Here is a 14853-nt window from a genome sequence, read left to right as displayed (position 1 = left end):
CATTCGTGACACTTTAATCCTTTGCACTCTAGAGGTGACTCTTACCTCTTGATTTCACGCGGTAAAACTATAAAATTTGATATTTAATATTATACCTCGTATAATGCATCAATTTGAGAAATATTGAAATAAAATAGAATTGTTCTCCAATATACGTGTGATTTCTCTTCGAGTTAGTTTCACGAAATCTCATTAGGAAGTGTTAAAATATTTCTAGTGAAAAACATCCGAATGCAAAGGGTTAAGTAATTAGTTTTAGGTACCTTTTCATGGTAACCAAGTATTTAGTACAGTGTGTTACTGACGTAAACTGCCGGCCTGCGGCCCAAAAGAGTCGAGGGAGGGGCAAGGAAAAATGTCCACTCACGGCGCTCGGCTCGATGGTAATGGCAGAATTAGTTTCGGCATATCTTTAGTATTGGTCGAGCTGCGAGCTGTGGTAGAGCGTGTACTCGAATCACTTTGCCTCTTTTCAGTTTCCAGGTTCAGTTTCAGTAACTAGAATTCTGTTCATTGTAACACATGTGAACGCACCTTTACATTTTAGAACTGTTTCGGAGTGTGCCATCTTATGGCATTATCAATGTAAGAATTGGTAGGAAACGAAATTCGGTCCTCTGCTATTATCTTTACATTTGATCGAAAGTCTGTGCATATATTATACTTATGTGATGATATAAAACCAAAGTTATTCATCAAATATTTTAAATAGTGCAACGTGAATATTCTGGTGGAGTTCTCGAGAATAACCTACTATTTGCTAGGTTTCAACGCTACACGATGGATTCCATTCCCAGAACTCACGAAGGTTTGTTTGTTGTGAATTAACAGTTTTCAGCAGTTGAACATTGCTGTTGTACATTCTCACCCATCATTACGTACAATAATAAATACTTGTACAACGCGTTTACCGTATTGTGTGACCTGTTACACGAATTTGTTGTTTTATTAGTCTTTAGTTATACACTTCTAATGTTATGATCATTTACTGATGTACATTAATAATCTGTAGATATCGAAGCACAAATAAGAGAAATACAATCGAAGAAGAAAGAAATACAAAATGCTGCAGCAGAGAAAGATCAAGTAGGTCTAGGGAAAACTGGTTTCTATGATCAGGATATTTATGATGGAAGCAATAATAAATATGAAGGCTATGTTACATCTATTGCAGCCAACGATGAAATTGAGGTAATTTAATTTTCTTCGTAATATTTATTTGATCGGAAATAGAAAGTTTGGATACTGAAGATGTTACTTTTAATTTGTTAAGGATGAAGACTATGAACCAACTACATTTAGCACGAATAAAAGACCAGGCTATAATGCTCCAGCAGCATTACTTAATGATGTTGCACAGGTAAGAAATTGAAGAAAAAATATGTTACTAATGTTAATGAAATTTTAATGGCATTGACAATGTTAATTAATTATTATACAGAGTGAGAAAGATTACGATCCATTTGCGGATAGACGACGACCCACCATAGCAGATAGAGAAGATGAATATAGACAAAAGCGGCGAAGAATGATTATATCTCCAGAACGTGTTGATCCTTTTGCAGAAGGTTGGTATCTTTTTTCCTTTTAAGTTACAAATTATAAAAATCAAACAGGTAATTAAATATTAAGTGTGTTTGCATATCATTATCTTTGTTGATATTTTGAAGCAATGTAATGTACTGCAATAATTATTTCTTGAAGTTTTTACACAAATACAAGAAAGTGCAATATTCTAGAAATTTTATATTAAAATTATCCAGTGTTGTATTTAATTGTATATTGATTACATTGCATCAAAATGTATGCACATTGAAGCTTATATCACTTCAGTTCATAAGTGAATAAATTCATATTATTCATAATGAATATACTCTAGTGTACTCAGAAAAAAGTCAACTTGAGTTTGAAACAACAAAACTTAATTTTGTTTATGTATAAATATAATATATTTTCTTAAGTAATCTACAGTATGAAAACAACATACTGTATCCAGAATAAATTAGGTTGACTTTTTCACGTTAAATCATAATATAACATACATAATTAAGAACAGAGTATTACATAAAAACTTCGTTACTCCAATATCAAATAATTTAGTTTCTCATAATGCATTATTCTTTTTAATCATTTGATCCTTACAACATAGAACTCAGTTTTACCAAAAAAAAGATGTAAGATTATAAATACTTACAAAAAGTATATTTAATTTTATTTGTTCGCTGAGATCATATTATTTTAGTTTCCCTTACAAATTTTTAAAACACTAATGATTTAATTTTAAATTATTACTAATATATTTCAATCCATATAGTATACATTTATTTCTTTGACATTTTTAATTATTTGAATGTTTTTATAACATTAAAGTCTATACACAAATCCACATAAAATTGTATGTTACTTAAGTAAGCTAGTGTATATATTAAACGAAGATATTAAATATGTTAATACTACAGCAAATACAAAATACATGTAATACAAGAAAATATTTTATTGAATAATCTATAAATTGTTTACATCAATATCTCATGTCCTTTTGAATACTTACTTCATTGGCACATTATATATTGCTGTAGTATTGTTAGCCATAATAACTGAGGAATAAGAAGAATAATTACATTACTTTATTAACCCTAATTCTAATCAGTCTTTATGATTTCTGAAAAGTGTTCTCTGTCAAAAGATAAGAAGAAAGAATTATCTCAAATGTTGCCTCAGTTGTTACTAGTTAACTATAGATTTAAGATTTCTTTGTACTCAGATTGTGGAAGCAATGTGAAGTAGAAAAAACTGGCGTGAGTGAAGAGAATGAATGTGATTCTTTCAAATACATACTAATGTATACATTTTTTTCCAATCTTAGTGACGGTCTGCACATTTGGAATCATCTGCTTACCGAGGATACTATGTCGAAGGTTAAGCGAGATTGAATTGTCACGACATTACAGTCATGTCCTATACATGATACAATGAGACTTTTCCCACTATCCTTTGATTCTTCTTTTTATATTTTCACCCATCTCTTTCATCACGGATTTCTTTTATTCGATACTTTGATTCAAACCAACATCTTTAAACTCTCATTGTATCATTAGTTTTTTTTTGCGAGAACGTAAATATTGAAAATTAGTATGAATGGTTGGTGTGCAAATATTATTAATAACGAGAATGAGTTGATTTTTAGATGGCTAAAGTATTTTTCGATGTGGAAGACTTGAGCAGGACAGTGCTCCCTATGGCACCAAAGTTTCACGTACGTATGCTATATGCCATCTACTGTTGCAGCTCTCTCAAACCCATTGTGTGGTTAATTGAAATTAATACCTAAAACTGATTCCTTCAATGAAATATTTATTAAAATACATTTATTACCATTTAATTTAATGATATGTGCAACATGGAAATGAGAGTGAATTCAGTAGTTTACTTAGAATATACCAAAATATTCTAAGGGCATTTTAATAATAAATATTACAATAAAATGACTAGGTATGTTCAGAAGTTTTTGAAAGCTTGAGCATTTTTTTGAACAATGATCTAATGGTTACGCTTTGCGTGACTTCTGATTCTTGATTACAGGTGGCAAAACTCCAGACATCGGTTCTCGAACATACACAGAAATTATGCGGGAACAGTTACTCAAAGGAGAGGAAACAGAGGTACATTTCAATAATAGTTATATTTTCTTGTTACTACTTATATCAACCATACTATTAATTTTACATATACTTTCAGTTAAGAAAGAAACTAGCTGAAAAAGCCAAAGAGGGAACTTTAAAAGCAAATGGTGAACCTAAGCCAGCACCTAAAAAAAGAGGTCGGTGGGATCAAACAGATGATGCTCCAACCCCTAAAAAGCCAAGTGGTACTACAGCAACACCAACATCTTGGGATAATGCAGATGTAAATAATTGAATAATTGTTAACGTTATTTTTGTATCATAAGAATTATTTATTTGTTTATGCTTGCTGTTAGGTAACACCAGCTGCTATCAGATGGGATGAAACACCTGGCCATGGTAAAGGTGGAGAAACTCCTGGTGCGACACCAGGTGTAAGTACAAGGATGTGGGATGCTACTCCCGGACATGCTACACCTGGTGCAGCTACTCCTGGCAGGGAAACTCCTTCACATGAAAAAACTGTTTCAAGTCGTAGAAATCGTTGGGATGAAACGCCAAAAACTGAACGCGGTGAGTGTGTATTACGATTTAGATATTAATGCATTCGTGACCAGCAAATTTTTTAATTTTCTAATACTTATTGCTGGCGAAAATGAAGAAAATCTTGAGCTAATTGCCGTAAATTTCTGACGTTAAAAGAGAGATAAAAATTAAAAAATGTGTTTTGAATTATTAATCTCGTAACGATCTGTTGTTTGAAAATTACATTTGAAAAGACGTGAATTCACGTCAGCGGTCGCGAATGAGTTAACAACAAATTGTAGTTCATACAAATAACTCTACATTATCAAATACAGAAACACCTGGACACAGTAGCGGTTGGGCTGAAACACCGAGGACTGATCGTGTCGCGGGAGATTTAATTCAAGAAACACCAACACCGTCTGCTAGTAAACGTCGTAGCCGATGGGATGAAACGCCTTCAAATCAAACACCTGGTTCTATGACACCGCAAACTCCAGCAACTCCGTTAACGACACCCCATCAAACTTCAATTTTAACTCCCAGTGGAGTGACACCAACAGGTCCTAAGGCTATGGGATTGGCTACTCCAACACCTGGACATTTAATGTCGATGACACCGGAACAACTTCAAGCATATCGTTGGGAACGAGAAATTGATGAAAGAAATAGACCTCTTTCTGATGATGAATTGGATGCTCTGTTTCCACCTGGGTACAAAGTTCTACAGCCACCAGCAGGATACATTCCAATTCGCACGCCAGCAAGGAAACTCACTGCTACGCCGACCCCGATTGCCGGTACTCCGCAAGGTTTCTTCATTCAAACCGAGGACAAAACTGCAAAATTTGTGGATAATCAACCGAAAGGAAATTTACCTTTCATGAAGCCGGAAGATGCTCAATACTTCGACAAATTATTGGTTGACGTTGACGAGGAAACGCTTAGCCCCGAAGAGCAGAAGGAAAGAAAGATCATGAAATTACTTTTAAAAATTAAGAATGGCACACCGCCAATGAGAAAAGCGGCTCTCAGACAAATTACTGATAAAGCAAGGGAATTTGGCGCTGGCCCGTTATTTAATCAAATACTTCCGCTCCTTATGTCGCCTACATTAGAGGATCAAGAACGGCATCTTCTTGTAAAGGTCATCGACCGTATTCTGTATAAACTGGATGATTTGGTCAGACCTTACGTACACAAAGTAAGTACATACAGATATTATCTAAGTTTTAGATACAGGTGTTCAGCCAATTATATGTATATCTATCATGATATTATTAAATGTAAAACTTGTATTTCAGATTTTGGTTGTCATTGAACCTTTACTAATTGACGAAGATTATTATGCTCGTGTAGAGGGTAGAGAAATTATATCTAATTTAGCAAAAGCAGCCGGATTGGCGACGATGATCTCTACGATGAGACCGGATATTGATAACATCGATGAATACGTGCGCAACACAACAGCGAGAGCGTTCGCTGTTGTAGCTTCAGCGTTAGGAATTCCTTCTTTACTTCCGTTTCTTAAAGCCGTGTGTCGCAGTAAAAAATCGTGGCAAGCTCGTCACACGGGTATTAAAATAGTACAACAAATCGCTATTCTTATGGGATGCGCTATATTACCACATCTGAAGAGCTTAGTAGAAATTATAGAACACGGTAAATTGATTTCTATGAATCCTTACATTGTTATTATGTACATGTATTAAACGTACATTAATGATTTGTCAGGTTTGGTCGATGAGCAACAGAAAGTCCGTACTATTACTGCTTTGGCTATTGCTGCCTTGGCTGAAGCGGCAACACCATATGGTATTGAAAGCTTCGATTCTGTTTTGAAGCCACTTTGGAAAGGTATTCGTACTCACCGAGGAAAAGGTTTAGCTGCTTTCTTAAAAGCTATTGGTTATTTAATTCCTCTTATGGACGCCGAATATGCCAACTATTACACGCGTGAAGTAATGTTGATTCTTATACGTGAGTTTCAATCTCCCGATGAAGAAATGAAGAAGATTGTTTTAAAAGTAAGTGATTTTTATTCTATTTACAAATCTAATAGGTAATTTATCACGTTTTAATTTCATTGATTTAACAGGTAGTAAAACAATGTTGTGGAACGGATGGTGTGGAAGCACAGTATATCAAGGATGAAATCCTTCCACATTTCTTCAAGCATTTTTGGAATCACCGTATGGCTCTAGATCGCAGAAATTATAGACAGGTTTGTATTGTACATATAAGTAAATTTTTACGAAAAATTAAGATTCTACGTTACAAATTTAATTTTATAGCTCGTAGACACAACAGTGGAAATCGCAAATAAAGTTGGTGCATCAGAAATCATAAACCGTGTAGTGGATGATCTAAAAGATGAAAATGAACAGTATAGAAAGATGGTTATGGAAACTATTGAAAAAATAATGGGTAATTTGGGAGCTGCAGATGTCGATTCACGTTTGGAAGAACAGCTCATAGATGGTATATTATACGCATTTCAAGAACAGACGACAGAGGTTTGTAATTTTCATCATAATCAAAATTTAGGGATTCAACACGTGAATATCGTGCAATGATTTTGTTTTATTACAGGACGTTGTCATGCTTAATGGTTTTGGTACCATTGTGAATACATTGGGAAAGAGAGTAAAGGCGTATCTTCCACAAATATGTGGTACAATATTATGGAGGTTGAATAACAAATCAGCCAAAGTAAGACAACAAGCTGCTGACTTGATTTCACGCATTGCTGTTGTTATGAAAACCTGTCAGGAGGTAAAACTTCTTCTAATTTCACCATACAGTACATCTTAGAAATCCTTAACCTTTTTAATTTAATATCCCATTAAAAATGTTGTATTTTAATTTTGTTTACAGGAGAAATTGATGGGTCACTTAGGCGTTGTTCTTTATGAATATCTAGGAGAAGAATATCCGGAAGTGTTAGGTAGCATTTTAGGCGCGTTGAAAGCTATTGTTAATGTTATAGGAATGACAAAAATGACACCACCAATTAAAGATTTGTTACCGCGACTTACTCCTATTTTGAAAAACAGACACGAGAAGGTTAATATTATTACTGTTATATGAAATTAATGATAATGGTCTTACGCGTTGTGTGCATAATTCTTTAATGGAATATTTTATTTTTCAGGTACAAGAAAATTGTATCGATCTCGTTGGTAGAATTGCGGATAGAGGACCCGAATATGTATCTGCTAGGGAATGGATGAGAATATGTTTTGAACTTTTAGAATTGCTTAAAGCTCACAAAAAAGCAATTAGAAGAGCTACGGTGAACACTTTTGGTTATATTGCAAAAGCGATAGGGTAAGTGCGTAATTCTCTAAAAACAATTTCACCTTGGAATAATACTTTATTCATTCTTTCTACAGACCACACGATGTGTTAGCAACTCTATTGAACAATTTGAAAGTTCAAGAACGACAAAATCGTGTATGTACTACAGTTGCCATAGCTATTGTTGCTGAAACCTGTAGTCCGTTCACGGTACTACCGGCATTAATGAACGAGTACAGAGTACCAGAACTGAATGTACAGAACGGTGTACTAAAATCGTTATCCTTCTTGTTTGAATATATCGGGGAAATGGGAAAGGATTATATTTATGCGGTTAGTCCACTGTTAGAAGATGCATTGATGGATAGGTAAAAAAATGTTACTAAGAAAAACTACTTTTTTAATGATTAATTGTAACTGATTAAGTATCCTTTTATTATCATTTTTATTATAGAGATTTAGTGCACAGACAAACAGCTTGTGCTGCAATCAAACACATGGCACTAGGTGTTTATGGGTTCGGTTGTGAAGACGCGTTGATACATTTATTGAATCACGTATGGCCCAATGTTTTTGAAACGTCGCCACATTTAGTTCAAGCATTCATGGATGCCGTGGATGGCTTACGTGTCGCTCTTGGACCAATTAAAATATTGCAATACACCTTACAGGTAGATAATTGACGAAATTGTTTGAGTTATGAATAATATTAAATTTGAATTTGTCTCAAAATGTTACTGAAAGGAGATCGAAGTATTATAATATTAATATTATTTTAAAAATTACAGGGATTGTTCCATCCGGCAAGAAAAGTACGTGATGTATATTGGAAAATTTATAATTCTCTTTACATAGGTGGACAGGATGCCCTCGTAGCTGGATATCCTCGAATTATGAATGATCCAAAGAATCAGTATATTAGATATGAATTGGACTATGTTTTGTAATAATTTAAGTATATGTAAAAGACGTGTATCATACATTTATATAATCTTCATAAAGGTTAACATAAATTAGCTTATTATCGTTTACGAGAATTAGCTGAATAGACGTATGTCATGTGACACATAAGGTAGACACTAAAATGGATATTTGAAAGTATTTATTTCCTGGACTTCTTTAATCAAGTTACGCATCGATCTTCATTAAAAAATTAATTCTAATTACAGACTTGCTTAAGGAGAAATATGTCTCAGTCCTTATATGAATAAACTATTTCATATCGTAAGCAATATAGAATTTATTTCGCAACATTAATTTCTACGACGTGCAATTACGTATTCCGTTAACTATTATTTGTATTTTAATAGAAGGAAGATGTAATGGATAATAAAAATATCAATTTTTTAAATATTTTATTTTTAAAACAAATATTAAATAACTAAATGAGACTAGGTGACAATATATATAAGTATATATATAAATATATATTTATATATATATATATATTTTCCAAAAATTTATTTTTTTAATTACTTAAGACAGAGTTCAATATTTAATAGCATATATTGTGTAAAACGTCTGAACTTATGCATGTATATTACAATGGTTAAGTATTATTGGAGAATACAGTCATATTTGTTTTACATAATTATATCTCGATTTTCTATGAAACATTAATATACTTATATTGATCGCAATAATTGGTTGTATAAAAATTGTATGTGAAATGTCTGTATCTCCAAATAGACTTTGTTTAAAAAAACTGGCATAAAGCACATACGCGTAAATAGTATCGATAACGTTTCTCAATTGTGTACGAGTTCAATGCAATTCCTTCGGTTTCGGTCCTGACAAGTGAATGATACTACCATTTACACATACATTCGAATGAAAAGAAGTTAAAAACAAAGCAAAATTTGTTGCTTAAGCTCTTGATATCATTAAGAATATTTTACTTGTATGTAGAGGCCATTTACCTAATAGCACTTTTGATAACGTATACATACATATCCGTAAAACATTACAATAATAAGAAATATATCTGTTGTAGGTGTAATGAATTTTAGTTGAGTTTTCTGTGTAAAATTAATGGAAAGGCAACTACAAAGTTACATGATAATATATCATTAAAATAAAATAAACTATTTGTATATTCGTAACAAAATATTCTATAAATGAACAATTTATATTCTTTTGATATTAAAGCTAACAATAATTAAATTTTATATTCAAATATAATTCATACCAAAATTATACATTGTCATATTTTCGCAAAGCATTTAAATAATATTTCATGTTTATTCAAAGGACAATGTCTTATCTGAGTAGCCAAATTCAAAATATTTTTACTATTCTTCTAAAACTTATTTAACGTTTACACATATCCTTATGCAAACGATTCGTTACAAAAAAAAGAAAGAAAAAGAAAAAACTTTGGTATAAGAAGTACATAGAATTGTTAATTAATATAATATGTTATTAATTACTATTAAAACGTAAAGGGTAGCTGATCATAGAATCACATTGATATAATATATACATTTTGTAAAAATGATGGTCAAGCTAAGTACTTGTTATGACTGCACATGAATTTGCAAGAGAAATTTATGTACTGTGAGATAGAACATTAATCTGTTGAAAAACGTATTTCTTGCGTGTTGAAATTTCGTGGTTCATAGTCTTTGACTTCTAAAAATGAAATTTGGTCTTGAGCTACATAGGACGGTAAAATAATTTTGTAACTCCTATTCTGACATTAGCACCAGGCACAATCGTTAGGAAATAATATTAACTGTAACGGAACTTTTCAATAAAATCTATCAATATACGATTAGGTAACTTACACGGATTAAATGTGATTCCATAAAATTTTATGATTTTAGAAACACTTTTACTAAGTTTTAATGGAAACAAATAAAACTAAAACATCATTATGGTATTAAGTATTTGTTACTCCTTACACCAATAAAATGAATAAGTAATGTAAATATACGTATACCATAGATTCAAAGAAAAAAAACAAGAATGATAAATATCACAAGCACGCGTAATTGCAATATACAATACAATTCCTGAAGAGAACTAGGTACATCTCACTTGCGTTCTCGGCGCTACGAAACCTTCTTTATACACAGGCTACATGGAAATATTCTCTCCTTTTATCTCTCGTTGTAGTGTGATCAAATTTACAATAGAACATTGCATTTTGTATTTTCAATAACTTTGGTAAATGACTATAGAATGTGAAGGCTGTCAGTCATTTCTACAGCTAATAAAATCTTTTTACGCTAAGAAGATTTCTTTTAAAATATTTAAATGTCTTCATAGGCTATTTTCATTTGAAATATACATAACGATCATTTTGTCGAAATCAGTGTACACAATTTATCATCAAGAGCACAGAAAATAGCACTTTTATAATGAAACGTTTCTTTTCCTTTCTTCAAATCCTATTGCATTTTATATCCATTAAAAAAAAATGAAAATAACAATGCTACTGATATCTAAATACTTTACAATATCGTGATCTATAAAAAAATACATTTTAGATTGTATACAGTACTGCTCAAAAGCTCGGGATAAGTAATACTTAAGATATACCTAAAATGAAAAAAGAAATAGTAGATAATACAAACATAGTATTTTATGTTTTTAGTATTGCTATATATTTTTTGTAATTATACGCATTCATTTAAAAGATACGAAAAGTTTTGTATTCTCATTAATTAAAAAATAATCCCGAACTTTTGAGCGTCCATGTATGTTGAATGATGTCTATATATACCACGTAAAAGAGGATAGTCAAAAAACGTGTATGTTTCTTGTTTCATATCGTGTTCACGACTAAGCAAATATAACAGACGTTCGAGTATCATTCTGGAATGCGAAAAGAAACGCACACGAGTATAATTTGATATAAAATCCGTTCAACACATTGTGTTAATATCGAAATGAAATTTCAATCAAAAGGGTGCAACAATTGCTGCTGCTTCACCCCTGCTTGTTGGCAACGAAGCACACTCGTGCCATTTATTTGAATGTGGATCATAACATTCCACGGTGGATATTGTGATCTGTGTTCGATAAAAATTGATTTCCTGAGATTGATCACCTCCTATCACATACAATCGACTATCAGCTGCTGCAACAGCCGGATATGATCTGCCTATATTCATGGGTGCCACGGTACTCCATTTATTCTGAAATGTTAGATTTACCCTTGTGATTCTGTAATTACAGGAAAATCAAGGCGTGCTATTTGTACTACCTTTTCGAAAGAATATCGTTCAACAGATGTTAAAACTTCCTGATTCTTATTAGTACCACCAACAACATAAATATATCCGTCCAATATAGTGATCCCCATTTGTGAACGTGGTGTGAGCATTGGTGCCAAATAAGTCCATTCTCTAGTTACTGGATTATAACTCATCATATCTTGCCTATGTCTGCGATTGAGTGTGCAACCACCCACTATGTATATTAATCCTGAACAAGATATTAATAGGTTTATGTTATCTATTATTATACTTTCTAGATAATACAAAGCTATGTTAAATTAAACCATTCTACCTTCAAAAGCAACTACTCCCATGCTAAATCGAGGTTCCGGAAGTTGTCCGTCGAGTGTCCAAGTGTTAGTTATTGGATCGTATATTTCTATTGATCCGCCAATGTCAGTGCCAACCCAACCACCAAATGCATATAAGTTATTATCCAAGGCACAGAGTCCAAATTCACATCTGGGTTCTTCCATACAGGCAATCGAAGTCCAAACATTATCGCGTGGATCATAGCATTCGCAGTTAGCAATAATACATGATTCCAGTTCTCCGCCAACAACATACACTTTACCATCCAGTAATGCCACTCCCGGTAGAATTCGTCCTATACCTATTGGTGCCACTTCACTCCACTTTCTATAAAATCAATTTTACTCAGAAACTGAAGAAAAGTATGATAATATTTAATTTATATTATAGCCAGGACCGCGTCCACCCGAGGATGCAAGGAGTGCACCGCACCCAGGCGGCAAAAAACAAATATCTAACATTTATTCTATACACCTAATATCTAATTTTAATTATGCAATGCAGTATAATTATTAATAGTGTGGAGAGTGAGACGGTGTACTGCTTTACGGCGGAGCAAGGTTTTTGAAAGATCATAATGATGTTTTCCAGTTTTCTTTAAGAAAAAAGCAATAAAAGTTTGCACCCGGGTGGCAAATACCTTTGACGCGCCCCTGATTATAGCTATGATTAATATAAAGTACAGTAAAAAAAATAGTAGTAATACCCAGTGAATATATCGTATTTCTCAATCGTTTCGTAAGTACTCTCAGTAGCCCTGCCCCAACTATTCACCGAATGCTCCCGTCGCGAACCACCGATCACTAAAATGTTTTTCTTAGCGCAAAGTCTAGGCTGTGCATGAAGAGGCACAAGACATCCTTTGTTCGACACTAAATCTTTTTGAATAGATCTTAACGCCACAATGAGACTCGCGTCTTTGCATTCCAAGATAACGCGTTCCAATCTTGCTAATGAACACAGCCGCAAACGTATATGACTTAATATTTCAAATACATAACACCTTCTTGTTGGTATATTGTGGACAATCCAATTATATGCAGCTTGGAAGACCTATCCACAATAATTATTTAAACCATTCATTTTATGTCATTTAATTAAAATTACTGATTTTACTTATATTATACAGATGCTAAAAGAATATAAATATGAACCTGGAATTCAGTATCAATATGAATATAATCGCTACTGAGAAAATGAACAAGATTTTCTTTCGGCAAATCCAAAAATTCTTCCTCCTGCGATACTTGAGGAAAATTGACTTGTATAAAGCGTAGGGCAGTCTCCAAAAGATCTAATCTGTTATGCGCTTCCGCAAATCTATTTAAAACCAAACGTTTCGTTAACATTTCAATAATTTCAATAATTTATTTTTATTGAACTCACCTATAAATCCCAAGAGCATTTGATGGATGAAGCTGTTGTTCTAAATACGAAATGCAACCTGATACCACTTCATCTAATTCTAACATGTCAGCAGCTGCAAATAATTCTTGAACATTGTCCTGGGTAACATCAACATTCCCAGTATAAATGAAATCCACCAATATGGAAAGAATATCGGCTGACACCGAATGAATTTCTACTAACTCCTGTTGTTCCTCCACAAGACCACCAGTAAACATAGCATTGAAATATGCACTTCCGGCAGCCAAAACTGACCTATGTGCTCTAATGATACTACCACCAGCGACCAAACCCACATCACTAAATTGATTTTTTAGTCTTTGGGCATTTAAATTCCTCAATACCTTTGGAGCATACTGCCCCACTGCATAAACAATATTTGAGACATCAGATGTCTGTTTCACCACTTGTGTTGCAAAACCCATATTGTTACAATTATGACTATTCTTCATTGGTGGCACTGCACCATCCGCCATGAAACCATCAAGTTGTCCTTTATCTGCAGTTCCTAGAATGTGAAAAATAATAAATAATTTCTAATAGTAAACTGTAATATAAGAATTTTATCCTGAATGTAATATATGCTTTGAAATTGGTTTAATACGTGTATTTTCGAAAGTTAGTTATTAACATTTTCACGCCCAATGACTAATGAGCAAGTGCCTACAAATAGGCACCGTCGAGAACATGTTAATGATTCGAAAATTTGTATAAAATATTATTTAGATTTTTGCTAATGTTGTGAACAGCTATGTTGCTTGAAAATAATAAATAGATAGGCTCATTAATTAAACACTTACGACATATACGAGAAAGCACCTTATAGACGCTATGGAACGATTTTGTGTTGTTTTTCCCTTTTAAACGCATCACTACCACCGCATTTTCACGTGATTTGTTAGTACTTGATACCGCTTTCCATTCGGTTCATCCCTTTCCCGAATCTGTCAATTACTCACTAATTCGGTAATGAGAAATCTGACATATGTCAAATAACCTGTTTAGTGTATGAAAGTAGCTACAAGACAATCACTAATAAATGCCAATGTATTATCGGTACCACACTTACAGGATAATTCGTAAATTTCACGTAAAGAGTTCCGTGTCGTTAAGTTCACCAACTTAATCGCAGACTTACGTGTTCGACTCGAAACTTTAAAAAAAAGAAATCTTTCCGTATTTTTATGTATTTCAATTAAAGTCTTCTGTTCACTCACTCCACTCGTTCGATTTTGGTAATTCAATTATGAGTTCATTGCCTCACAGTCATACCAACAAAATGTTTCAACGAATTGTTACCAGAATTGATGAGCAACTCACTAACTGATATACTATTGAATATTACAACGTAAGTAGAGATTCTTACTACGATTGGTAAGTCTCAAATTAAAGGAGTGGGGTGGAGAAGTATTTTGATAGTGGTATTCGACACCTAGCCAACTAGCGAGGAATTTCTGTACTTA

General features: G+C 33.0%; 2 protein-coding genes across 7 annotated transcripts; one reads left to right on the top strand and one right to left on the bottom strand.

The window, feature by feature from the left end:
• Window positions 1–479: 479 nt before the first annotated feature.
• Window positions 480–8687, top strand: Sf3b1 (splicing factor 3B subunit 1). 3 transcript variants are annotated; one of them, XM_031984908.2, is made up of 18 exons: window positions 480–808; window positions 1013–1191; window positions 1274–1360; window positions 1442–1568; window positions 3583–3662; window positions 3739–3906; window positions 3980–4196; window positions 4484–5352; window positions 5453–5810; window positions 5883–6175; window positions 6247–6372; window positions 6443–6664; window positions 6741–6923; window positions 7026–7214; window positions 7303–7478; window positions 7544–7816; window positions 7903–8119; window positions 8237–8687. In XM_031984908.2, exons 1-18 carry the CDS (start codon window positions 781–783, stop codon window positions 8393–8395), a joined length of 3951 nt encoding a protein of 1316 aa, XP_031840768.1. In that variant the 5' UTR covers window positions 480–780; the 3' UTR covers window positions 8396–8687. The 3 variants fall into 3 exon arrangements, with proteins under 3 accessions (XP_031840768.1, XP_031840771.1, XP_031840769.1); XM_031984911.2 differs by lacking the exons at window positions 480–808; window positions 1013–1191; window positions 1274–1360 and adding an exon at window positions 3188–3256 and having other exon boundaries at window positions 1550–1568; XM_031984909.2 differs by lacking the exons at window positions 480–808; window positions 1013–1191; window positions 1274–1360; window positions 1442–1568 and adding an exon at window positions 1617–3256.
• A 248-nt stretch (window positions 8688–8935) lies between these two features.
• Window positions 8936–14774, bottom strand: LOC116430600 (actin-binding protein IPP). Of its 4 annotated transcripts, none has more exons than XM_031984986.2 (8): window positions 14460–14774; window positions 14191–14387; window positions 13370–13898; window positions 13138–13303; window positions 12690–13036; window positions 11964–12310; window positions 11659–11879; window positions 8936–11590 (listed from the first exon to the last, which is right to left on the bottom strand). In XM_031984986.2, the coding sequence occupies exons 2-8, from the start codon at window positions 14258–14260 to the stop codon at window positions 11354–11356; spliced, it is 1917 nt and encodes a 638-aa protein (XP_031840846.1). In that variant the 5' UTR covers window positions 14261–14387; window positions 14460–14774; the 3' UTR covers window positions 8936–11353. The 4 variants fall into 4 exon arrangements, with proteins under 4 accessions (XP_031840846.1, XP_031840847.1, XP_031840845.1 ...); XM_031984987.2 differs by having other exon boundaries at window positions 14191–14368; XM_031984985.2 differs by having other exon boundaries at window positions 14191–14408; window positions 14529–14774.
• Window positions 14775–14853: the final 79 nt, after the last annotated feature.

Source organism: Nomia melanderi, chromosome 11 (assembly GCF_051020985.1).
Source record: "Nomia melanderi isolate GNS246 chromosome 11, iyNomMela1, whole genome shotgun sequence".
In the NCBI taxonomy this organism is placed as follows: domain Eukaryota; kingdom Metazoa; phylum Arthropoda; class Insecta; order Hymenoptera; family Halictidae; genus Nomia; species Nomia melanderi.
This window is presented reverse-complemented; position numbering and strand designations above follow the sequence as displayed.